This window comes from Bombina bombina, chromosome 9 (assembly GCF_027579735.1).
Source record: "Bombina bombina isolate aBomBom1 chromosome 9, aBomBom1.pri, whole genome shotgun sequence".
Taxonomy (NCBI): domain Eukaryota; kingdom Metazoa; phylum Chordata; class Amphibia; order Anura; family Bombinatoridae; genus Bombina; species Bombina bombina.
Window position 1 is genome coordinate 12,096,960 of NC_069507.1, and position 23,565 is coordinate 12,120,524.

General features: G+C 43.6%; 1 protein-coding gene across 1 annotated transcript in view; it reads left to right on the forward strand.

Annotated features, from left to right (window-relative positions):
- TLL2 (tolloid like 2) overlaps positions 1–23,565 on the forward strand; it is a 610,754-nt gene that overhangs the window by 150,722 nt on the left and 436,467 nt on the right. Inside the window, exon 2 of the mRNA XM_053691878.1 lies at positions 4,630–4,731. Within this exon, the coding sequence (XP_053547853.1) occupies positions 4,630–4,731 (102 nt within the window). The remainder of the gene's footprint in view (positions 1–4,629; positions 4,732–23,565) is intronic.

The window sequence follows — 23,565 nt, forward strand, 5'->3', positions numbered from 1 at the left end:
AACACACAATGAAAACCCAGCACTCACTTACAAGCTCTCAGCTAAGATTTAAAAGCAAAAATGGAAAGGTTAGTTACCGCATCTGGCCAAATGGGACAAGCCCAGGTACCTCGTCAAGGTCCTTTCCAATACCTGGGACCCTAAAACAGCCACACAATGCAAGCTTTCAAATCCAAACAAACTGGGAACAACGGAAGGGTGCACAGGAATATGTAATCACCCTAGACATATACAAAACACGGAAGGGAACTTCACTCTCATACTGGACCGGGTACACATCCCATGACACTGCAACATGCTCAGCCCTGGGTGCCAAAAATGGAAAGGTTACCATTTTTGCTTTTAAATCTTAGCTGAGAGCTTGTAAGTGAGTGCTGGGTTTTCTCTGTGTGTTGTATTAATTTGTTTTGTAATTTTCCCTATGGTTCTTGCACCCAGACCTGACTGGGGTTAACTGCCTTTGACTCTGGGAGCAGCACAGCTTCCTGTGAGTGCCAGTGGCACCCAGGGCTGAGCATGTTGCAGGGTCATGGGATGTGTACCCGGTCCAGTATGAGAGTGCAGTTCCCTTCCGTGTTTTGTACATATTCCTGTGCACCCTTCCCTTGTTCCCAGTTTGTTTGGATTTGAAAGCTTGCATTGTGTGGCTGTTTTAGGGTCCCAGGTATTGGAAAGGACCTTGACGAGGTACCTGGGCTTGTCCCATTTGGCCAGATGCGGTAACTAACCTTTCCATTTTTGCTTTTAAATCTTAGCTGAGAGCTTGTAAGTGAGTGCTGGGTTTTCTCTGTGTGTTACATACATATACATATACATATATATATATATATATATATATATATATATATATACGTACGTACGTACGTACGTACGTACGTACGTACGTACATATAGTTGATATAAAAAGTATAGACACCCCTGTTAAAATATCAGGTTTCTGTGCTGTGATTTAAAAAAAATGAGACAAAGATAAATCATTTCAGAACTTTTTCCACCTTTAATGTGACCTATAAACTATATGTATAACTCAATTGCAAAACAAACTAAAATCTTAGGCGGAAGGAAGTAGAAATAAAAACTAAAATAATATGATTGCATAAGTGTAAACTAATACTTTGTTGAAGCACCCTTTGATTTTATTACAGCACTCAGTCTTTTTGGGTATGAGTTTTTCAGCATGACACATCTTGACTTGGCAAGATTTGCCCACTCTTCTTTGCAAAAACACTCCAAATCTGTCAGATTGTGAGGGCATCTCATGTGCACAGCCCACTTCAGATCACCCCACAGATTTTTGATTGGATTCAGGTCTGGGCTCTGACCGGGCCATACCAAAACTTTAAACATCTTCTTGTGAAGCCATTCCTTTGTTGATTTGGATGTATGCTTTGGGGCGTTGTCATTCATAAAGATGAAGTTCCTCTTCATGTTCAGCTTTCTAGCAGAGGCCTGAAGGTTTTGTGCCAATATTGACTTGTATTTGGAACTGTTCATAATCCCCTCTACCTTGACTAAGGCCCCAGTTCCAGCTGAAGTAAAACAGACCCAAAGCATGATGCTGCCACCACCATGCTTCACTGTGGGTGTGGTGTTCTTTTGGTTATATGCAGTGTTGTTTTTGCGCCGAATATATCTTTTGGAATTATGGCCAAAAAGTTTAATCTTGGTTTCATCAAACCAGAATACCTTTTGCAACATGCTTTTGGGAGACTTCAGATGTGTTTTTGCAAAATTTAGCTGGGCTTGGATGTTTTCATAAGAAAAGGCTTCCATCTTGCCACTCTACGCCATAGCCCAGACATATGAAGAATACGTGCGATTGTTGTCACATGCACCACACAGCCAGTACTTGCCAGATATTCCTGCAGCTCCTTTAATGTTGCTGTAGGCCTCTTGGCAACCTCCCAGACCAGTTTTCTTCTCGTCTTTTCATCAATTTTGGAGGGACGTCAAGTTCTTGGTAATGTCACTGTTGTGCCATATTTTCTCCACTTGATGATGACTTTTGTACCGTTCTCCTGACTGATACCTTTTAACAATGAGATCCCTCTGATGCTTTGGAAGCTCTCTGCGAACCATGGCTTTTGCTGTAGGTTGCGACTAAGAAAATGTCAGGAAAGACCTACTAGAACAGCTGAACTTTATTTGGGGTTAATCAGAGGCATTTCAAATGATGGCAGGTGTTTACGGACTCCTATTTAACATGATTTTGAATGTGATTGCTCCATTCTAAACACAGCTACATCCCCAGTTATAAGAGGGTGTGCACACTTATGCAACCATATTATTTTATTTTTTTATTTTTACCTCCCTCCACCTAGAAGTTTCAGTTTGTTTTTCAATCAAGTTGTACAGTTTATAGGTCATATTAAAGGTGGAAAAAGTTCTGAAATGATTTATCTTTGTCTCATTTTTTTACATCACAGAAACCTGACATTTTAACAGGGGTGTGTAGACTTTTTATATCTACTGTGTATGTGTATGTATAATTATATACACAGCATCTCACAAAAGTGAGTACACCCCTCACATTTTTGTAAATATTTTATTATATATTTTCATGTGACAACACTGGAGAAATGACACTTTTACACTGTTATACAGGCTGTACACTCACTACTTTACATTGTAGCAATTTGCTGTCCTCTGAAAATAACTTAACCCTCAGCCATTAATGTCTAAACTGTTGGCAACAAAAGTGAGTACACCCCTAAGTGGAAATGTCCAAATTGGGCCCAATTAGCCATTTTCCCTCCCCGGTGTCATGTGACTCGTTAGTGTTACAAGGTCTCAGGTGTGAATGGGAAGCAGGTGTGTTAAATTTGGTGTTATCACTCTCACACACTCTCATACTGGTCACTGGAAGTTCAACATGGCACCTAATGGCAAAGAACTCTTTGAGGATCTGAAAACAGAATTGTTGCTCTACATAAAGATGGCCTAGGCTATAAGAAGATTGCCAAGACCCTGAAACTGAGCTGTAGCTCGGCGGGCAAGACTATACAGTGGTTTCACAGGACAGTTTCCACTCAGAACAGCCCTCGCCATGGTTGACCAAAGAAGTTGAGTACACATGCTCAGCATCCTAACCAGAGGTTGTCTTTGTGAAATAGACGTATGAGTGCTCCTAGCATTGCTGCAGAGGTTTAAGGGGTGGGGGATCAGCCTGTCAGTGCTCAGACCATATGCTGCACACTGCATCAAATTGGTCTGCATGGCTGTCGTCCCAGAAGGAAGCCTCTTCCAAAGATGATGCACAAGAAAGCCTGCAAACAGTTTGCTGAAGACAGGCAGACTAAGGACATGGTCTCATCGGACCACAGGACATGGTTCCAGTAATCCAAGATAAACTTATTTGGTTCAGATGGTGTCAAGCGTGTGTGGCGGCAACCAGGTGAGGAGTACAAAGACAAGTGTGTCTTGCCTACAGTCGAGCATGGTCATGGGAGTGCCATGGTCTGGGCCTGCATGAATGCTTCCGGCACTGGGGAGCTACAGTTCATGAGGGAACCATGAATGCCAACATGTACTGTAACATACTGAAGCAGAGCATGATCCCCTCCCTTTGGAGGCTTGGCCGCAGGGCAGTATTCCAACATAACAACCCCAAACAAACCTCCAAGGCGACCACTGCGTTGCTAAAGAAGCTGAGGGTAAAGGTGATGGAATGGCCAAGCATGTCTCCAGACCTAAAGCCTATTGAGTAACTGTTAGGCATCCTCAAACGGAAGGTTGGGGAGCACAAGGTCTCTAACATCCTCCAGCTCCGTGATGTCGTCATGGAGGAGTGGAAGAGGACTTCAGTGGCTACCTGTGAAGCTCTGGTGAACTCCATGCCCAAGAAGGTTAAGGCAGTGCTGGAAAATAATGGTGGCCACACAAAATATTGACACTTTAGGGACATTTCCACTTAGGGTTGTACTCACTTTTGTTGCCAATTGTTTAGACATTAATGGCTGTGTTGAGTTATTTTGAGGGGACAGCAAATTTACACTAACACAGGCTGTACACTCACTACTTTACATTGTAGCAAAGTGGTATTTTTTCAGTGTTGTCACATGAAAAGATATAATAAAATATTTAAAAAAAAATGTGAGGGGTGTACTCACTTTTGTGAGATACTGTATATACATACATACATATTGAAGTTTATGTGGAATAGAAGTTAACACGATTGTGATATCCAAAGTTTTGAAGTTAGCGTGTATTGGGTTTGCTCACGGCAAACAACTTGTAATACGTATGCTAACCTGCCCGGGTAAAAATTTTACTCCAGTGGTGTTTGAGCATGATCAAAAGAGATATATATACTGCTCCACTTGTAATCTGGCCCATAGTGCACAAAAACTTGCACAGACTTGAGTCTACCTTGGTATGTTCTCATGGGATGGATCCTTCCAATGTAATAGTATAAGTTAATTAAGGTTTGTTCGGTTGCTGAGGAATGTGTTGTATGCTCGGCTACGTATGTAACTGTAAATTCTGGTACTAAGCATTTTATTTTTCTAGCAGTGATAAAAGGATGAGCATAAGCTGACGTTGCACATGGTTCATCACACTGACAGGCAGCATTTATTGCACTCATCCAACAAGTAACTTCACTAATTCTGATATGTTTTATCTCTGCAGCTGCTTACTGGGGCGATATCGCATTAGATGAGGATGACCTGAAGTGGTTTTCTATAAACCAATCAAGGGGATTCGGAAAACGTAATCCTGGGCTCCCCGCAGGTAAGTCACATGTAGCTATTTGTTATGTATTGCTGCCTGGTTCATTAATATTCTATATATGTTTTATCTGAGTACTTAAGTGACATATACTGATGCATTACTCAAGTGGTTAAATATAATTCAGTTTACTGTGTGCATGAATACCTATCTAGCCCCTCACTAGTTACTAATAAAATCATAAGACAGAGCAGGTTCCCATCAGCTATATAGTCATTAGATCTGAACTCAGATCAGATCCCAGGCCCGGCGACTCTGTTATATGACCATGTATGACCTCAGATCTCAGTCCCAGCGACCCTCTGTTATATTACCACGTATGACCTCTGATCAGATCCCATGCCCGGCGGCTCGGTTATATGACAACATATATTACCTCCGATCTCAGGCCCAGCGACCCTCTTGTATATGACCTCGGATCAGATCCCAGGCCCCCAACCCTCTGTTATATGACCACTTATGACCTTAGATCTCAGTTCCAAGGGACCCTCTGTTATATTATCATGTATGACCTCACATCTCAAGCCCAGTGACCCTTTGTTATATGACCACCTATGACCTCAGGCCCAGTGACCCTCTGTTATATTACCACATATGACCTCAGATCAGATCCCAGATCTGGTGATTCTGTTATATGACCACACATTACCTCAGATCTCAGTCCCAGTGACCCTCTGTTATATGACCTCAGATCAGATCCCAGGCCCCTGACCCTCTGTTATATTACCACATATGACCTCAGATCAGATCCCAGATCTGGTGATTCTGTTATATGACCACACATTACCTCAGATCTCAGTCCCAGTGACCCTCTGTTATATGACCTCAGATCAGATCCCAGGCCCCTGACCCTCTGTTATATGACCACATATGACATCAGATCCCAGGCCTGGCAACCCTGTTATATGACCATATATGACCTCAGATCCCAGGCCCCCGACACTCTGTTGTATGACCTCAGATCTCAGTACCAGTGACCCTCTGTTATATGACCATGTATGACCTCAGACCCAGCGACCCTCTGTTATATTGCCACTTATGACCTCTGATCAGCTTCCAGGCCTGGCGACTGTTATATGACCACATTACCTCCGATCTCAGGCCCAGCAACCCTCTGTTATGACATCAGATCCCAGGTCCCCGACCCTCTGTTACATAACCTCATATGACCTCAAATCCCATGCCCCCAACCTTCTTTTATATGACCACGTATGACCTGAGATCTCAGTCCCAGCGACCCTCTGTTATATGACCTCAGATCAGATCCCAGGCCCATGACCCTCTGTTATATGACCATGTATGACCTCAGTTCCCAGGCCTGGCAACCCTCTGTTATGACCTCAGATTAGATCCCAGGCCTGGTGACTCTGTTATATGACCATATATGACCTCAGAGCAGATCCCAGGCCCCCGACCCTCCATTATATGACCACTTATGACCTCAGATCTCAGTCCCAGTGACCCTCTGTTATATTATCATGTATGACCTCAGGCCCAGTGACCCTTTGTTATATGACCTCAGATCCCAGGCCCAGCAACTCTGTTATATGACCGCACATTACCTTAGATCTCAATTCCAGCGACCCTCTGTTATGACATCAGATCCCAGGCCCCTGACCCTCTGTTATATGACCACATATGACATCAGATCCCAGGCCTGGCAACCCTGTTATATGACCATATATGACCTCAGATCCCAGGCCCCCGACACTCTGTTGTATGACCTCAGATCTCAGTACCAGTGACCCTCTGTTATATGACCATGTATGACCTCAGACCCAGCGACCCTCTGTTATATTGCCACTTATGACCTCTGATCAGCTTCCAGGCCTGGCGACTGTTATATGACCACATTACCTCCGATCTCAGGCCCAGCAACCCTCTGTTATGACATCAGATCCCAGGTCCCCGACCCTCTGTTACATAACCTCATATGACCTCAAATCCCATGCCCCCAACCTTCTTTTATATGACCACGTATGACCTGAGATCTCAGTCCCAGCGACCCTCTGTTATATGACCTCAGATCAGATCCCAGGCCCATGACCCTCTGTTATATGACCATGTATGACCTCAGTTCCCAGGCCTGGCAACCCTCTGTTATGACCTCAGATTAGATCCCAGGCCTGGTGACTCTGTTATATGACCATATATGACCTCAGAGCAGATCCCAGGCCCCCGACCCTCCATTATATGACCACTTATGACCTCAGATCTCAGTCCCAGTGACCCTCTGTTATATTATCATGTATGACCTCAGGCCCAGTGACCCTTTGTTATATGACCTCAGATCCCAGGCCCAGCAACTCTGTTATATGACCGCACATTACCTTAGATCTCAATTCCAGCGACCCTCTGTTATGACATCAGATCCCAGGCCCCCGACCCTCTGTTATATGACCATGTATAACATCAGATCCAAGGCCCAGCGGCCATCTTTGTTATGACCACGTATGACATCAGATCCCAGGCCCGACGACCCTCTGTTATATAACCATGTATGATACCGTGGCCCTGCAGCTTCTTTGTCAGTTACATACTGACGTCAGATCAGATGACTAGTCCTGCATCCCCTCTGCTATATAGCCATCAGTCCTTGCTTTGCCAAACATGCAGCCCCCTCTCTTCGCTATATATGTCTACATATATTCTCAGATCAGATCTTAGGCCCAGCGAACCTCTGTTATATGACCACATATGACCTCAGATCAAATCCTAAGCTTGGCGACTCTGTTCTATGACCACATATGACCTCAGATCAAATCCTAAGCTTGGTGACTCTGTTCTATGACTAGATATGACCTCAGATCAAATCCTAAGCTTGTGACTCTGTTCTATGACCACATATGACCTCAGATCAAATCCTAAGCTTGGTGACTCTGTTCTATGACTAGATATGACCTCAGATCAAATCCTAAGCTTGGTGACTCTGTTCTATGACCACATATGACCTCAGATCAAATCCTAAGCTTGGTGACTCTGTTCTATGACTAGATATGACCTCAGATCAAATCCTAAGCTTGGTGACTCTGTTCTATGACCACATATGACCTCAGATCAAATCCTAAGCTTGGTGACTCTGTTCTATGACTAGATATGACCTCAGATCAAATCCTAAGCTCGGCGACTCTGTTCTGTGACCACATATGACATCAGATGAGACCCATGGCCCTGCAGCTTCTCTGTCGGTTACATACTGACATCAGACCTCAGATCAGACTACTAGTCCTGCAGCCCCTCTGCTATACCCTCATCAATCCTTAGATCCCAAAACCTGCAAACACTCTGTTCGCTATATGATTACATATGACCTTAGACAGAAAAGCTGCAGGGCCAGGGGTCTGATCTGTCACCTATCTACATCAGACCCCTGGCCCTGCAGCCCCTCTGCCACCTACCCACATCAGACATCAGATCTCTGGCCCTGCAGCCCCTCTGTTTGTCACTTACCAACATCAAACCTCAGATCAGGACCCTGGCCGGCAGCTGCTTTGTCTGCCACCTACCCACATCAGACATCAGATCTCTGGCCCTGCAGCCCCTCTGTTTGTCACTTACCAACATCAAACCTCAGATCAGGACCCTGGTCGGCAGCTCCTTTGTCTGCCACCTACCCACATCAGACATCAGATCTCTGGCCCTGAAGCCCCTCTGTCAGCTACATAGCCACATTAGATGTCAGACCCCTGGCTTTTCAGCCTCTCAGTCAACCACCTACACATCAGACTTCAGATCAAATCAGATACAAATTTGTTTATAAGCACATAAGCACATCAGAACTCAGACCATATAGCTTGAGATCTTCCCATTTATGCTTGTGCTGGCAACCTTGAAAATATTAAATGTCCCCTGCACCAGTTTTTATTTAACAGAGAAGATTGAAGGTTATTCGTTGACATAATTTTTAGTTTTTAAATTCTCAGTAAATTAATTTAGCAGTACAGTCATATCAGAGGTACAGCTTACAGAATCCCTAAATAATGCTGTTCCTGTAGTAATAAGTAAAAACTAAAATAAGAATAGTGAATTTGCTGGACCCTGAGAATTTTACCAGGCCATGAGTTCCTAGGCCAAGTCCTAAAAATGACTGGTTTTGAGTATGTGCTTTATGTGACAATTGGAGACCCTGTATCTTGCAGTTCTGTCGTAATTTAGGGCTTTTTACTCACAAAACCAAATCACATATTTATGGGGAAATAAATTCCCTAAGTCTTCATCTATAAGAAGCAGAACCTTCAGAACAGCAAATCAGAAATCCATTTGCTTTAGAGGAGAACTAGGAAACTTTCCCTGGAACTCCCCCCCCCCCCCAGTAAACAGAAGCTCTGAGCCTACCAGATGTTCTAGCACCACAAAGGCCGCACAGGAGCACGTTGATGCCAATGGCGCTCTGTGTTTCCCACAGACAAAGAGATTTACCTTTCTTCTTTTTCTAATACTATTTTCCTTCTGTGCATTTTCTTCTGCCAGTTGTATATGCGGATTGTTTAAGAGAGAGTTAAATTCCCTACATCTCATAAATGCTGTCACATAAACAGAATGACTTACATCTGAGCAGACAGGACCTGAATTGATTGATTTATATTCTAGAGCTCAGTGTGCATACTTCCGATTACAGATTAGCATTTTGTGGTGATAAACATTTTCCCAGATAAAAAAAACATTTGTTTCTCCTCAATACATTGAGACCATCTGTTGTTTTCTACCACTAAGCAGGAAAAGTCCTCTGTTTTTTTTTTTAATTAAAACCCAAATCTATAGGAAAATGAAGAGCACTAATGATTTGTGCATAAAGTACATTTTACATGTGGGTGTTAAAAGAATGTGGCGGATGGATTTACTCCAAATTCTGAAGACTTGTTGTGAGCCAGGAATGTGAGCAACTGCCAGTACCAGAAGAGATCGTTCTGAACAATGAGCGTATTTCAGCCAGTTTGTCTACAGAATCAATATCACTAATTATTAGCTCTTAAACCAGCAGAAGCAGAAGAGATTGTTGTTACAGGAAGATTTAATGATACCAAGTGCCAGAATCTTCATCTAGTAATGTTGTACTTCCTAGTATTGTATTCAACACTTGTCTCCTTATACACCTAGAATGACCCAGTCATTTGTGCCACTGCAGGACGTTCCTTCAGGTTTTTTTGTTTAAATGTTTCCTAAACTCCTTGTTTACAGTTGCAGAATACCCCAAACTACACCATCTGCACTGATAATGAATAGTTGGCCTATCTGCCCCACTCTGTGACCCAAGCATTATGTGCCGTACAATATCTGCCCCTCTCTGTAACCAGAGCATTATGTGCCGTACAATATCTGCCCCACTCTGTGACCAGAGCATTATATACGTACAATATCTGCCCCACTCTGTGACCCGAGCATTATGTGCTGTACAATATCTGCCCCTCTCTGTAACCAGAGCATTATGTGCCGTACAATATCTGCCCCTCTCTGTAACCAGAGCATTATGTGCCGTACAATATCTGCCCCTTTCTGTGACCAGAGCATTATGTGCCGTACAATATCTGCCCCTCTCTGTGACCAGAGCATTATATACGTACAATATCTGCCCCACTCTGTGACCAGAGCATTATGTGCCGTGCAATATCTGCCCCTCTCTGTGACCAGAGCATTATGTGCCGTACAATATCTGCCCCTCTCTGTGACCAGAGCATTATATACGTACAATATCTGCCCCACTCTGTGACCAGAGCATTATATACGTACAATATCTGCCCCACTCTGTGACCCGAGCATTATGTGCTGTACAATATCTGCCCCTCTCTGTGACCAGAGCATTATGTGCCGTACAATATCTGCCCCTCTCTGTGACCAGAGCATTATATACGTACAATATCTGCCCCTCTCTGTGACCAGAGCATTATATACGTACAATATCTGCCCCTCTCTGTGACCAGAGCATTATATACGTACAATATCTGCCCCACTCTGTGACCCGAGCATTATGTGCCGTACAATATCTGCCCCTCTCTGTGACCAGAGCATTATGTGCCGTACAATATCTGCCCCTCTCTGTGACCAGAGCATTATGTGCCGTACAATATCTGCCCCACTCTGTGACCCGAGCATTATGTGCCGTACAATATCTGCCCCTCTCTGTAACCAGAGCATTATATACGTACAATATCTGCCCCTCTCTGTAACCAGAGCATTATGTGCCGTACAATATCTGCCCCTCTCTGTGACCAGAGCATTATATACGTACAATATCTGCCCCACTCTGTGACCAGAGCATTATGTGCCGTACAATATCTGCCCCTCTCTGTGACCAGAGCATTATGTGCCGTACAATATCTGCCCCTCTCTGTGACCAGACCATTATGTGCCGTACAATATCTGCCCCTCTCTGTGACCAGAGCATTATGTGCCGTACAATATCTGCCCCTCTCTGTGACCAGAGCATTATATAGGTACAATATCTGCCCCACTCTGTGACCAGAGCATTATGTGCCGTACAATATCTGCCCCTCTCTGTGACCAGAGCATTATATACGTACAATATCTGCCCCTCTCTGTGACCAGAGCATTATATACGTACAATATCTGCCCCTCTCTGTGACCAGAGCATTATAAACGTACAATATCTGCCCCTCTCTGTGACCAGAGCATTATATACGTACAATATCTGCCCCTCTCTGTGACCAGAGCATTATGTGCCGTACAATATCTGCCCCTCTCTGTGACCAGAGCATTATATAGGTACAATATCTGCCCCTCTCTGTGACCAGAGCATTATGTGCCCTACAATATCTGCCCCTCTCTGTGACCAGAGCATTATGTGCCGTACAATATCTGCCCCTCTCTGTGACCAGAGCATTATATACGTACAATATCTGCCCCACTCTGTGACCAGAGCATTATGTGCCGTACAATATCTGCCCCTCTCTGTGACCAGAGCATTATATACGTACAATATCTGCCCCTCTCTGTGACCAGAGCATTATATACGTACAATATCTGCCCCTCTCTGTGACCAGAGCATTATAAACGTACAATATCTGCCCCTCTCTGTGACCAGAGCATTATGTGCCGTACAATATCTGCCCCTCTCTGTGACCAGAGTATTATGTGCCGTACAATATCTGCCCCTCTCTGTGACCAGAGCATTATGTGCCGTACAATATCTGCCCCTCTCTGTGACCAGAGTATTATGTGCCGTACAATATCTGCCCCTCTCTGTGACCAGAGCATTATATACGTACAATATCTGCCCCTCTCTGTGACCAGAGCATTATATACGTACAATATCTGCCCCTCTCTGTGACCAGAGCATTATGTGCCGTACAATATCTGCCCCTCTCTGTGACCAGAGTATTATGTGCCGTACAATATCTGCCCCTCTCTGTGACCAGAGCATTATGTGCCGTACAATATCTGCCCCTCTCTGTGACCAGAGCATTATGTGCCGTACAATATCTGCCCCTCTCTGTGACCAGAGCATTATATACGTACAATATCTGCCCCTCTCTGTGACCAGAGCATTATGTGCCGTACAATATCTGCCCCTCTCTGTGACCAGAGCATTATGTGCCGTACAATATCTGCCCCTCTCTGTGACCAGAGCATTATGTGCCGTACAATATCTGCCCCTCTCTGTGACCAGAGCATTATATAGGTACAATATCTGCCCCTCTCTGTGACCAGAGCATTATGTGTCGTACAATATCTGCCCCTCTCTGTGACCAGAGCATTATGTGTCGTACAATATCTGCCCCTCTCTGTGACCAGAGCATTATATATACGTACAATATCTGCCCCTCTCTGTGACCAGAGCATTATGTGCCGTACAATATCTGCCCCTCTCCGTGACCAGAGCATTATGTACGTACAATATCTGCCCCACTCTGTGACCAGAGCATTATGTACGTACAATATCTGCCCCTCTCTGTGACCAGAGCATTATGTACATACAATATCTGCCCCTCTCTGTGACCAGAGCATTATGTACATACAATATCTGCCCCTCTCTGTGACCAGAGCATTATGTACCATACAATATCTGCCCCTCTCTGTGACCAGAGCATTTTTTTCTTAAACGGGAAGAGTCCACAGCTGCATTCATTACTTTTGGGAAATACTGAACCTGACCACCAGGAGGAGGCAAAGACACCCCAGCCAAAGGCTCACTTCCCTCATCCCCCAGTCATTCTTTGCCTTTCGTCACAGGAGGTTGGCAGAGAAGTGTCAGAAGTTCCAGATAGTCTCTTATGGAGGATAGTACTCTTCGGAATTTGACTAGAGATTTAAGTAATCCTGTCAGCCCTCGGTGAGAGCATGGATGAAAGTTAGAGTCCGGAGATGCAGGGAGAGTTTTCCTGCGAAACCATCCCGACTCAGATTAACAGCTCCTTGGTAATTAGCATTGACGAGTTTCTCTGCCTTCCTTTATTCACTCAAGTCCATGTCAGAAGCGAGGCTATCATCTGTCACACTTGAAGGGCTGTGTTCCTGTTCTACGGCGTAGATTCCGGTAAGATAGTCTAATTTTTTTTCGATATGTGAATGTAATGTTAACGAAATAAGGTAGGGTCCCACTGTGACTCCTTTTATCTTGATAAGGAATCATGGGTTAATATCTCCTGAGGGGGGTTATTGAACAAGGGGGACTTTAATCATGTTTGTTATATGGTTATATCTGCTAATGTGTAGTAATACCTAGGCTCACGGCTTTTACGGAACATAACGGCCTTATCTTAATGATGTGATCTCTCGAGATTGCGTTCCCTTTTTTGTGACTGGTACAGTGCACCTCGTGATGGGTGCGGTTACGTTTGTTTCTCACTTCCGTATGCTGACTGTGCGACAGAGAGAGTCTAGCTCGTGGGTTGTCTGGTTCACAGGAGGTGGTGAGTGCCCCAGCCATTGGGGGTGTAAAAAGGGTGCCAGTTGGTTTTTGTCATTCTTGTAATCCAAAGATTATGGAGGATTCTGATATTTTAGACACTGATGTCTCCGATACGGAGAATGCATCTTGTAATGAATATGAAATGGCCCGGGTAATCAATGCCCATCAGTTATGTTCCGATTGCCGTTCTAGAGTACTCTCTTCTCCCGACTCAGGGAGCTTAGAGTGCGTTGAGCCATCCGCCTCCGAGGTTTCCATGTCCCGTGAGGCGCGTGCCCCAGACTCTTTCTCAGCTATGAAAGCAGGTGTCCCTATGGCCTTTGTTTCCTCCAGAGGTTACGACACGGTTCCGCATGGCCATTTCTATGGCGCTGTCTCATTTACATCTCCCAAGTGAAATATTTCTAAAATACTGTCTGTGTTCTGTTAACCAGGGCCTGTCGGGCGTGGGATCGCCTGATTCAGCCCGGCCTCCTGGGGAAGCGTTGGCCTCTGAGGCTTCATGGGCCCCAACCTCTAGGTCATGGTCTTTCGTTGATCCGACAATAGTTGATTTTGCCTTCTGTTATAGGGTGGCACATCTTTGTGTTCTTTTAAGGCACGTTTTGGCTATATTAGAGGATCCCAGTCCTAATGGGCCGAGGGATCTGAGGCCTTAGATGCTGGATGGCAAATTGGATGCAACGTTTGGGGATGAAGCCAATCTCCTTAACGTCTCCGTTTTATTTTTTCTTTATGTTTCATTTCCAGTTCTGAGCTTGGGTGAATGGGGCCTCTGATCGGCTGGTCCCGTTGGCGTTCTCATTCATATTGGGCTTTCACCCGATGGGTGCTGCCTTTCTTTTATTTTGATCCGGAGGATGTGTTTATTTTGTTTTTCTTAAGCTCATGTCTGTTAGATTTCCGTTTTTGAAAACGTTCTTCTCTGGAACCGATGCTTGCGATTTTGTGGTTGCGTGGGCACTTCCACAGAAGTTGCGCACTTTTTAAATATTAGAATTATATTTTCTAGTTCATTTCATCTAGTTCTGGAGTGTCCTTACACCAGGCATATACTGGTCGGACTCTTTTCTGCTGTTACCTGGGTTCATGTCACCCTCATCGTGCTGATTTAATCCTGTTGGATTCTAAATGTCACTTGGCCTATGGATATGGACTCCGGGCTTGGATCCTATTTTCAAAGAGGCCTAGTGTGTAGATACGCCTCTGGACGGAGGGTTGTGTGTGCCGATCTAAGGTTGGCTTTTTCTTGCTACTTGCCTAGGATACGGATCTTTTTTCTTTTTCGACGTCATCTCGGTTCTTTCAGGTCCCTGGGGACGCAGAACTGTAGTTTCTGTTCCTTTGGAGTTGGGAAATATGTGACCTATGTGGTCTAGTCTTCCGAGTGGTGAACGATTTGCATCTTCACTTGAGGTTCTTCTGGATGCTGACTTTTTAGCCTAATAAACATTTTCTTGTGGCGCAGTCTCCTTCCTTCCTGCCTTGGGTGGGTCATCTGGTCTGGAAGGGCATGTCCTTCTTCCTTTGCTCAGAGTTGCGTTACTCTAAGAGGTGGAGTGCAGGGGTTTCCCTGCCTTCTGTGGGGAGCTGCGAGGCTTCCAGCTTTTACCCTGTTTAAAGTTTTTTTTTTTTTTTTTGGAAGATCGATCCTGCAGGGATCTCTGGCTGTTGTCTCTTCCATATAATACCCTTGGTCTGACCATGGTTCGGGGGTTATCTGCGTCTTCGTTGCAAAGATAGCCTTGGGGCTAAACAGTGAAGAGCCGAGGTCGGTTTCAGACAGTCGCCCTTCTGGGGTTAGGTAGTTGACCATTTATTCTCGATGCTGTGTTAGGGGCTTTGTGGAGGGTGCTTAAGTCTATCTCTCTGAGATGGCAAGCAAAGCCTGGGATTCACATTCACCTTTGGGTGTTGGTTGTTACCTTGCCAGGATGTGTAACTCATGGTTACGCTTGTCTATGAGATTTTTCCTTGCGATCCAGGAGCACTGGGTGCCGAATTCTTAAACTGTTTAGGAGTTTTTTCAGACTCTTGGGTTTGAGGCTGTTACTAGATTGCCAAGTCTACAGTCTTTAGATGGTGCGCTCCTAATCATAGGAGGCAGCTTAGGGTTCCTCAGGAATTTAGATCCTTCGATCGATTCCGTTTTTCGAGGACTCTGGACTAGGACCATGTCTCTCCCTGGATTGGGTGTGGACAGTTTGGTCTCACCTTAGGTGTTTGTGGTCCCGTGTGCCTCTCTGAGGGGAGCGGGTCTCTGTTTCTCATGGGAGATGCCTATCTATCTGGTTCTAGGTCTCTCTGACGGGTCCCTACTGGTCTTCTGGCGCATTTGATGTTCCTTGTAGACTCCAGGTGTCTTTAAACTGGGTTGGCGATATGGCCGAGAAATCTCGCCTCTATGGTAGGGTGGTTTCCGTTGCTTTAGTCCCTTTCTCTTCTAGAGTGGGGGATGGGTTCTTCTGGTTCGGAGTTACCTTAGTATCTGTGGTGACCTGTGGGCCCTTGTTTTCTTGCCTTGTAAGGGTTTTTTCCCTTGCGTTTTTAGAATCCTGGAAAGGGAGATGTGGAGTAGTAACTGGTTCCACCGTTCCTGCAGCAGGAGGCTGGGGGCTGAACCCTGATTGGGCTCCTGTTAAATGTTGGATTCTGATATTTAGATGCTGGGGGTCTGAGAACCCTTTTACCTTGAGAAGTGTTCCTCTTTAGGGAAGACAGCAGCTTAGGGGGTCTCGTACCAGAGCACAAAGCTGTCCTGTCTCACGGTAGCATGCCATTTGTGATAGTGGTCAGAGTTCTACTCGGGGGCTTTCCTCCTTGTAGATCCATTATTTTCTTCCAGAGGTCTGGGACTCTTGTCTTTGGTCTTTGACTAGCCTTTGGGTTGGGACCATTACCCTGGAAGGGAGGTCAGGGATCAGTTATTCTATGCAGTGTTGACCGTTTTCTTCTAGAGTCTGTCCTCCCCTTCGGTGGGAGGACTTTTGCTGTCCTCCTCGTTTCTACTGGCGTCTGGTGCTAGGAGGGGGCACTCCTTGGTGCCCGGTATTCGGAAAGTTTGCAGTTTGAAACCAGCTACACCTTGAATGTGTGCTTGCAGGCTTTAAAAAGCTTTTCGGTGGATCCATTTAGAACGATACCATCACATACAGCAAGGGTCAATAGATATACACGAACTCATGTTACAACGGTGGACTGAATGCAAACAACGTCCAGGGTAGGACACATTCACCAGCAACACAAAAATAAAAAACGAGTAGTTAGTTCACTTTCTATACCAGGTTGAGAGGACTATTACATTTTGTTGTATTGTCTTGAGAATGTTTCGAGAGCCATGTATGCCACTTTTGTTCCTTATGATCTTTCAAGTACTATGCAAAATACCATATGAGTCACAGAATGTGCTCGGAAATTGTTGTTTGACTTCACACTGGGACATTTATATATGGACATTTCACAACTATTGTTCAGAGTTATATAAAGAGCCTATCACCGGCAGTTAATTGCAAATGGAAAAGTTCAATGTTTTGAATATTCTGTATAACTTACAAGTTTTTCAATAAAAACATTTTGGAAATAGAAGAAAAAAAAAAAAAAAAAGCTTTTCGATGGTTTGGATTCCACGATGACTGAATCAGCTTTCCTACCTGGAAGCTGGTCACTGACAGTTCCTGTTCAGATGGTTTGGTGTTCTCTTGGAGAGCACTTCGTTAACTGCTAGGATAGTTATCCTATTTCTGCTGTCTATGCTTGCCTAGCCTGCAAGTTTCGATCTACTACAAGGCAACAGGGAACTCATGTTTTCTGGAGTACCTTATAGTATGGTACTGTGTCAGGGATATGATGGTGTCCCTTGAGTACTCTTTGGGACGTGTTTCCCTGTGTATGGATTTCTTTTTTATCAGGTCCTTGTGTTTCTAGGGAGTTTGTCTCCCTGGGCGCTGCTATCGTAAGACAACCGTGGGTTGTTCTATGTTTGTTGAGCCTTGTGGAATGATCCTTTGGATTCTTCTGGGAATCTGTTCTCCCTTTTGGGGGCAGGTAGCAGTCCTTGTCTTTTGGCTGGATGCTCTGCATGGGAGTCAAAAGCTGCGTGGCTGACTCCTCAGGCTGTTTTGTGTTAGACAGACTCTGGGACTGAGGGGTCTCTAGCTCGGCTTTGCTGGTGGTGTAACTAATGTGCAGTTACCTGGGCTTCGTGTTTTTACCCGTGTTGTCTATATTTTTATAGGATGTCGGGTAATTTCTGGCTGTGGTGCCTTTTGAAGGGACCGCCTTTTGTACCCACCCGTTGTTTGCATTCAGTGTCCTCTAGCTTGGGTATTGTTTTCACAAAAGTAATGAATGCAGCTGTGGACTCTTCCTGTTTAAGAAGAAAAACATAAATTATGCTTACCTGATCATTCTTCTTTTCTTCTGACGGGAAGAGTGCACAGCTCCCGCCCGTGTTTTGTCTGAAGCGGCAGTCATTTTTTGTTCTTCTGGCACCATTTATACCCTGATATTTCTCCTACTGTTCCTTGTTCCCTTGGCAGAATGACTGGGGGATGAGGGAAGTGGGGGAGGTATTTAAGCCTTTGACTGGGGTGTCTTTGCCTCCTCCTGGTGGCCAGGTTCTGTATTTCCCAAAAGTAATGAATGCAGCTGTGGACTCGTCCCGTCAGAAGAAAAGAAAATTATCAGGTAAGCATAATTTACGTTTTTGTTCCGTTCAATATCTGCACCTTTTGTATCCCCCAAACCTCTATAAAAGGATAGAGGAAGAGAAGGTGACCACTGACCACAATGAATAATTATATAGTAAGTGTCAGTAAAGAATACGTCCAGTAGTGGTGCTCAGTGTGCTTGGCTGGATATTTATATGGCTTCCCAGTTGACTGATCTCCAGACCTCCTGCTGCGCCACCGTATAGCAGGGTGACAACAGGAAAGTTCAACGTAACACAAGAGCTTATTGTTCATAAAATCATATTCAAATTTCACAGCTTTTCTCTGGAAGTTTCCTCTCTCCCCAAAATATGTTCCTACCTTGTGTGTTCACATGCTGAGCTGTATTATGTTTACCAGGTCTTGTGAATATCATATCCCCTGTACAGCCCTATGGCAAATGTCAGAGCTTTAGGAATAAAGTCTGAGTGACATATAAAGACTTAAAACCGGTGTAATGTTTGTCACATGGCGGAATTACACACCCGAGAGGCGGAACTACACACCCGAGAGGCGGAATTACACACCCGAGAGGCGGAACTACACACCCGAGAGGCGGAACTACACACCCGAGAGGCGGAACTACACACCCGAGAGGCGGAACTACACACCCGAGAGGCGGAATTACACACCCGAGAGACGGAACTACACACCCGAGAGGCGGCCACAGTTTTTGGAAATTAATTGCAAATAAAATATACATGGATAGGTTCATGTTGACAGGGTCTGATGGCATCAGTAAGCACACTTAGTAATATCTGTGTATCTACAGGGGTATAATAATCTTTTTAAAAAGTGGAAGTTTGAAGTCTGTCTTTAAATTGAATGTTAAAGGGATATAAAACCTAAACATTTTATTTTATAACTCAGAGCATAAAATTAAGTTTCCAATTGACGTTTAATATCAAATTTCCTTCATTCCATCAGGGTATTCTGTGCTGAAGAGATCCCTAGGTAGGCGTCTGGAGAGCTACACGGCAGGAAATAGTGCTGCCATATAGTGCTCTTATAAATGGCAAAACTGCTGCCTCATAGTGCTCCAGACATGTGCACGCTCCTGAGCTTACGTCCCTTCTTTTCAACAAAACATAGCTAGAGAATGAAAATAATTTGATAATAGGAAGTAAATTAGAAAGTTGTTAATAATAATTATAGTAGTAGTAATAATAGTAGTAGTAGTAATAATAGTAGTAATAATAATAGTTGTAATAGTAGTAGTAGTAGTAATAATAGTAGTAGTATTAATAATAGTAGTAGTAATAATAATAATAGTAGTACTAAAAATAACAGTAGTAATAATGATAGTAGTAATAATAGCAGTAGTAATAAAAATAATAGTAGTAATAAAAATAATAGTAGTAATAATAGTAGTAATAAAAATAATAGTAGTAATAATAATAGTAGTAGTAATAATAATAGTTGTAATAATAGTAGTAGTAGTAGTAATAATAGTAGTAGTAATAATAAATTAGTAGTAATAGTAGTAGTAATAATAGTAGTAGTAATAATAATAATAGTAGTACTAAAAATAACAGTAGTAACAATAATGATAGTAGTAATAATAGCAGTAGTAATAAAAATAATAGTAGTAATAATAATAGTAGTAGTAATAATAGCAGTAGTAATAAAAATAATAGTAGTAATAAAAATAATAGTAGTAATAATAGTAGTAGTAATAATAATAGTTGTAATAATAGTAGTAGTAGTAGTAATAATAGTAGTAGTAATAATAATAAATTAGTAGTAATAGTAGTAGTAATAATAGTAGTAGTAATAATAATAGTAGTACTAAAAATAACAGTAGTAATAATAATGATAGTAGTAATAATAGCAGTAGTAATAAAAATAATAGTAGTAATAATAATAGTAATAAAAATAATGGGCAACATTACAAGTTTTGCGGTATGGTGCAGTACGGCTATACTGCTGATAAATTGGCCATAGCGCGTGGAATGGCAGGTGTCCCATATTACAAGTTGCAGCGGTATAGCTATACCGCAAGTATTTTAGCCTGTAACGCAACGATCCATTCTGCACTCAAAAAATGACTTGAGTGCTGGATTTCCATACCGCTGTATTACAGGTTGTGCGGTTCGGCTAAAATGCTTGCGTTATGGTCTATATCGCTTCAATCTGAGACCAGTAGTTATGGATTTTGTGAAACAAAAATCTTTCACAAAACTCATAACTAAAATGTTACAAAGTACACTTACACCCATAAACTACCTATTAACACCTAAACCGCGACCCTCCCGCATTGCAAATATTATATTAAACCACAGCCTGTAGCCACTCCTGATGCCCGACAACACCAGTACTCGGGGTCCCAACCTGTGGCAGATTCCGGCTACCCAGACTAGGTAGCTCTGCCAGAGGGTCCTTCCTCTGCCTGGAACAGGCTGCTATGTAGCCCAGGAAAGTGATTTTAGCAGGAGCCCACCCAAATAACTAGACATACTAGCATTCAGGTGAAACAGGAACTCTCTTTATTGTAAAACATACACTCCTTATTGTAAAACATACACTCCTTTTTATACACACAGCTCATCTTGATAAGACCCTGGACAATCCCAGAATTTTCCCGACATTCCCGCCCCTCCAGACCGACGGGCACCTCCATAGCAGCCACAGTCCCACAGAATCCCAGTACCTAGGAGTGGTGGTTTTGGGGTGATCCCGGTGGAGCGGCAGCACTTCTAATAATTCCAACAGCTCTTGTCCTCCCTAGGGACTACCAATCCCCAAAAGAGTGGAGCTCTGGGGCAAAGGGCTGCTGGAGCGACCAGGGGTAAAGTTAGCCGGTGTCCTGCTGTCCTGTGGCCAACTAGGAGTTCCAGGAGTCCGGCCAGCCTGAGAGGGGTTAGGCGGGTGTCCTTTGTGAGGCGGCCAACCGGGAGTTCCAGGAGCCCGGCCAGCCTAGGAGGGTTTTCCTGGTCATAGACCAGCTCTTCTCTTAACAAAGTTAGAACACAAAAACAAGGGAAGGGGGGGACTATATATATTTATATATGTTTGTTTTTGTTTTTTAATACTGTCTTGTCATTTTAATTTCCTTTAGGAGCGTTGAGAGGTAATATCCCCTAAATGTATATTCCCCTGTAAGGCAGGTTACCGAATTTCGTGGTATTTATGTTATTATGTTATATGTTGAAAATCACCAACAGTGTGCCAAGAAACCCTTAAACGATGGAATCTTAGTTTTAGCATTTAATTTATAACTATGCAATGCTGATTTATATTGGAACGTAACTGCATGTATATGGTACCTTTCTTCTATATAGGTAAGACGAGTCCACGGATTCATCTTTTACTTGTGGGATATTATCCTTCCCTACAGGAAGTGGCAAAGAGCACCACAACAGAGCTGTCTATATAGCTCCTCCCTTAGCTCCACCCCCCAGTCATTCTCTTTGCCTACTCTAAGTACTAGGAAGGGTAAAGTGAAAGAGGTGATAAAATATTAGTTTTTAATTTCTTCAAGCAAGAGTTTATTTTAAATGGTACCGGTGTGTACTATTTACTCTCAGGCAGCAGATGGATGAAGACGGCTGCCTGGAGGATGATGATCTTAGCATTTGTAACTAAGGTCCATTGCTGTTCCCACAGAGGCTGAGGAGTACAGGAAACTTCAGTGTGATGAACGGTTTCATGCTATGCAGCAATGAGGTATGTTCAGTCATATTTTTTCTGGAGAGACTGTTTATTTCAGAAAGGCTGACATTATACCCAGGAGGGTAAGGGTAAGCAGTAATCCTAGAGCTAAAAGAGGGGCATTACTTAGCTTGCTTATGGGGCCAATTACATATATGGTTGACACTGAATGTAAAATGTTTGTGAGCAAACGTTTTTTGGATGGGAGTGCTTTAACGTTTTTTGTGGGCAATAAACGTTTTGGGCAACTTTATTAGGGCACACATGGCTTAATTTTTGGGTCTTATAACCCACATGGCTAGTTATAACCGCTCTGGTGCGGTTCTTTAAGGCTAGGAAACATCGAGTGAGATGGGCGGGGCCTATTTTTGCGCCTCAGATGCACAGTTAGTTTTGTGCAGCAAGCTCTAACTCCTGAGGGCCCTGGTGTATGTTTTGGGCCAAATCGAATTTTTTACCCCACACTTTTGATCCCTGAGGGCAGGTAGGGCCACAGCAGGCTGTGGCAAGGTGCTGAGTTTTTTTTCCGGATCTGGGCCTATTTTCGAACCGGTTTGGAGATTAAGGGGTTAATTGTTAAAAATGTTTGTGGTGCCATCTTAACTACCTATTGTGTGTCTACATACAAAATTTTGAAAAATTTGGTGCATATTTAGGCTGTTTTGCAGAACGTGTATGCTTTTTTTCCTCTTAAAGGCACAGTACCGTTTTTTTCACTAAATAAAGTGTTTTCATGCTTGTTTGTAGTCATTACTAGCCTGTTCAACATGTCTGACATTGAGAAAAGTCAATGTTTAATATGTTTAGAAGCCATTGTGGAACCTCCACTTAGAATGTGTCCCTCATGCACTGAAAGGACAATAAATTTTAAAGTACATATTTTAGCTACTAAAAGTATGTCGCAGGATAATTCTCAGTCAGAAGAGAATCAGGTTATGCCATCTAATTCTCCCCAAGTGTCACAACCGTTAACGCCCGCACAAGCGACGCCAAGTACTTCTAGTGCGTCTAATTCTTTCACCCTGCAAGATATGGCCGCAGTTATGAATACTACCCTCACTGAGGTTTTATCTAAGCTGCTGGGGTTGCAGGGGAAGTGCAGTAGGTCTGGTGTGAGAACAAACGCTGAGCCCTCTGACGCTTTATTAGCTATGTCTGATGTTCCCTCACAATGTTCTGAAGTGAGAGATTTGCTGGCTGAGGGAGAGATTTCTGACTTAGGAAATATGTTCCCTCAGACAGATTCAGATATGACGGCTTTTAAATTTAAACTATAACACCTCCGCTTATTGCTCAGGGAGGTTTTAGCGACTCTGGATGATTGTGACCCTATTGTAGTTCCAGAGAAATTGTGTAAAATGGACAAATTCCTAGAGGTTCCTGCCTACACTGATGTTTTTCCAGTCCCTAAGAGGATTTCGGAAATTGTTACTAAGGAGTGGGATAGACCAGGTATTCCGTTCGCTCCCCCTCCTACTTTTAAGAAAATGTTTCCCATATCAGACGCCGTGTGGGACTCGTGGCAGACGGTCCCTAAGGTGGAGGGAGCTATTTCTACCCTGGCTAAGCGTACAACTATACCTATTGAGGACAGTTGTGCTTTCAAAGATC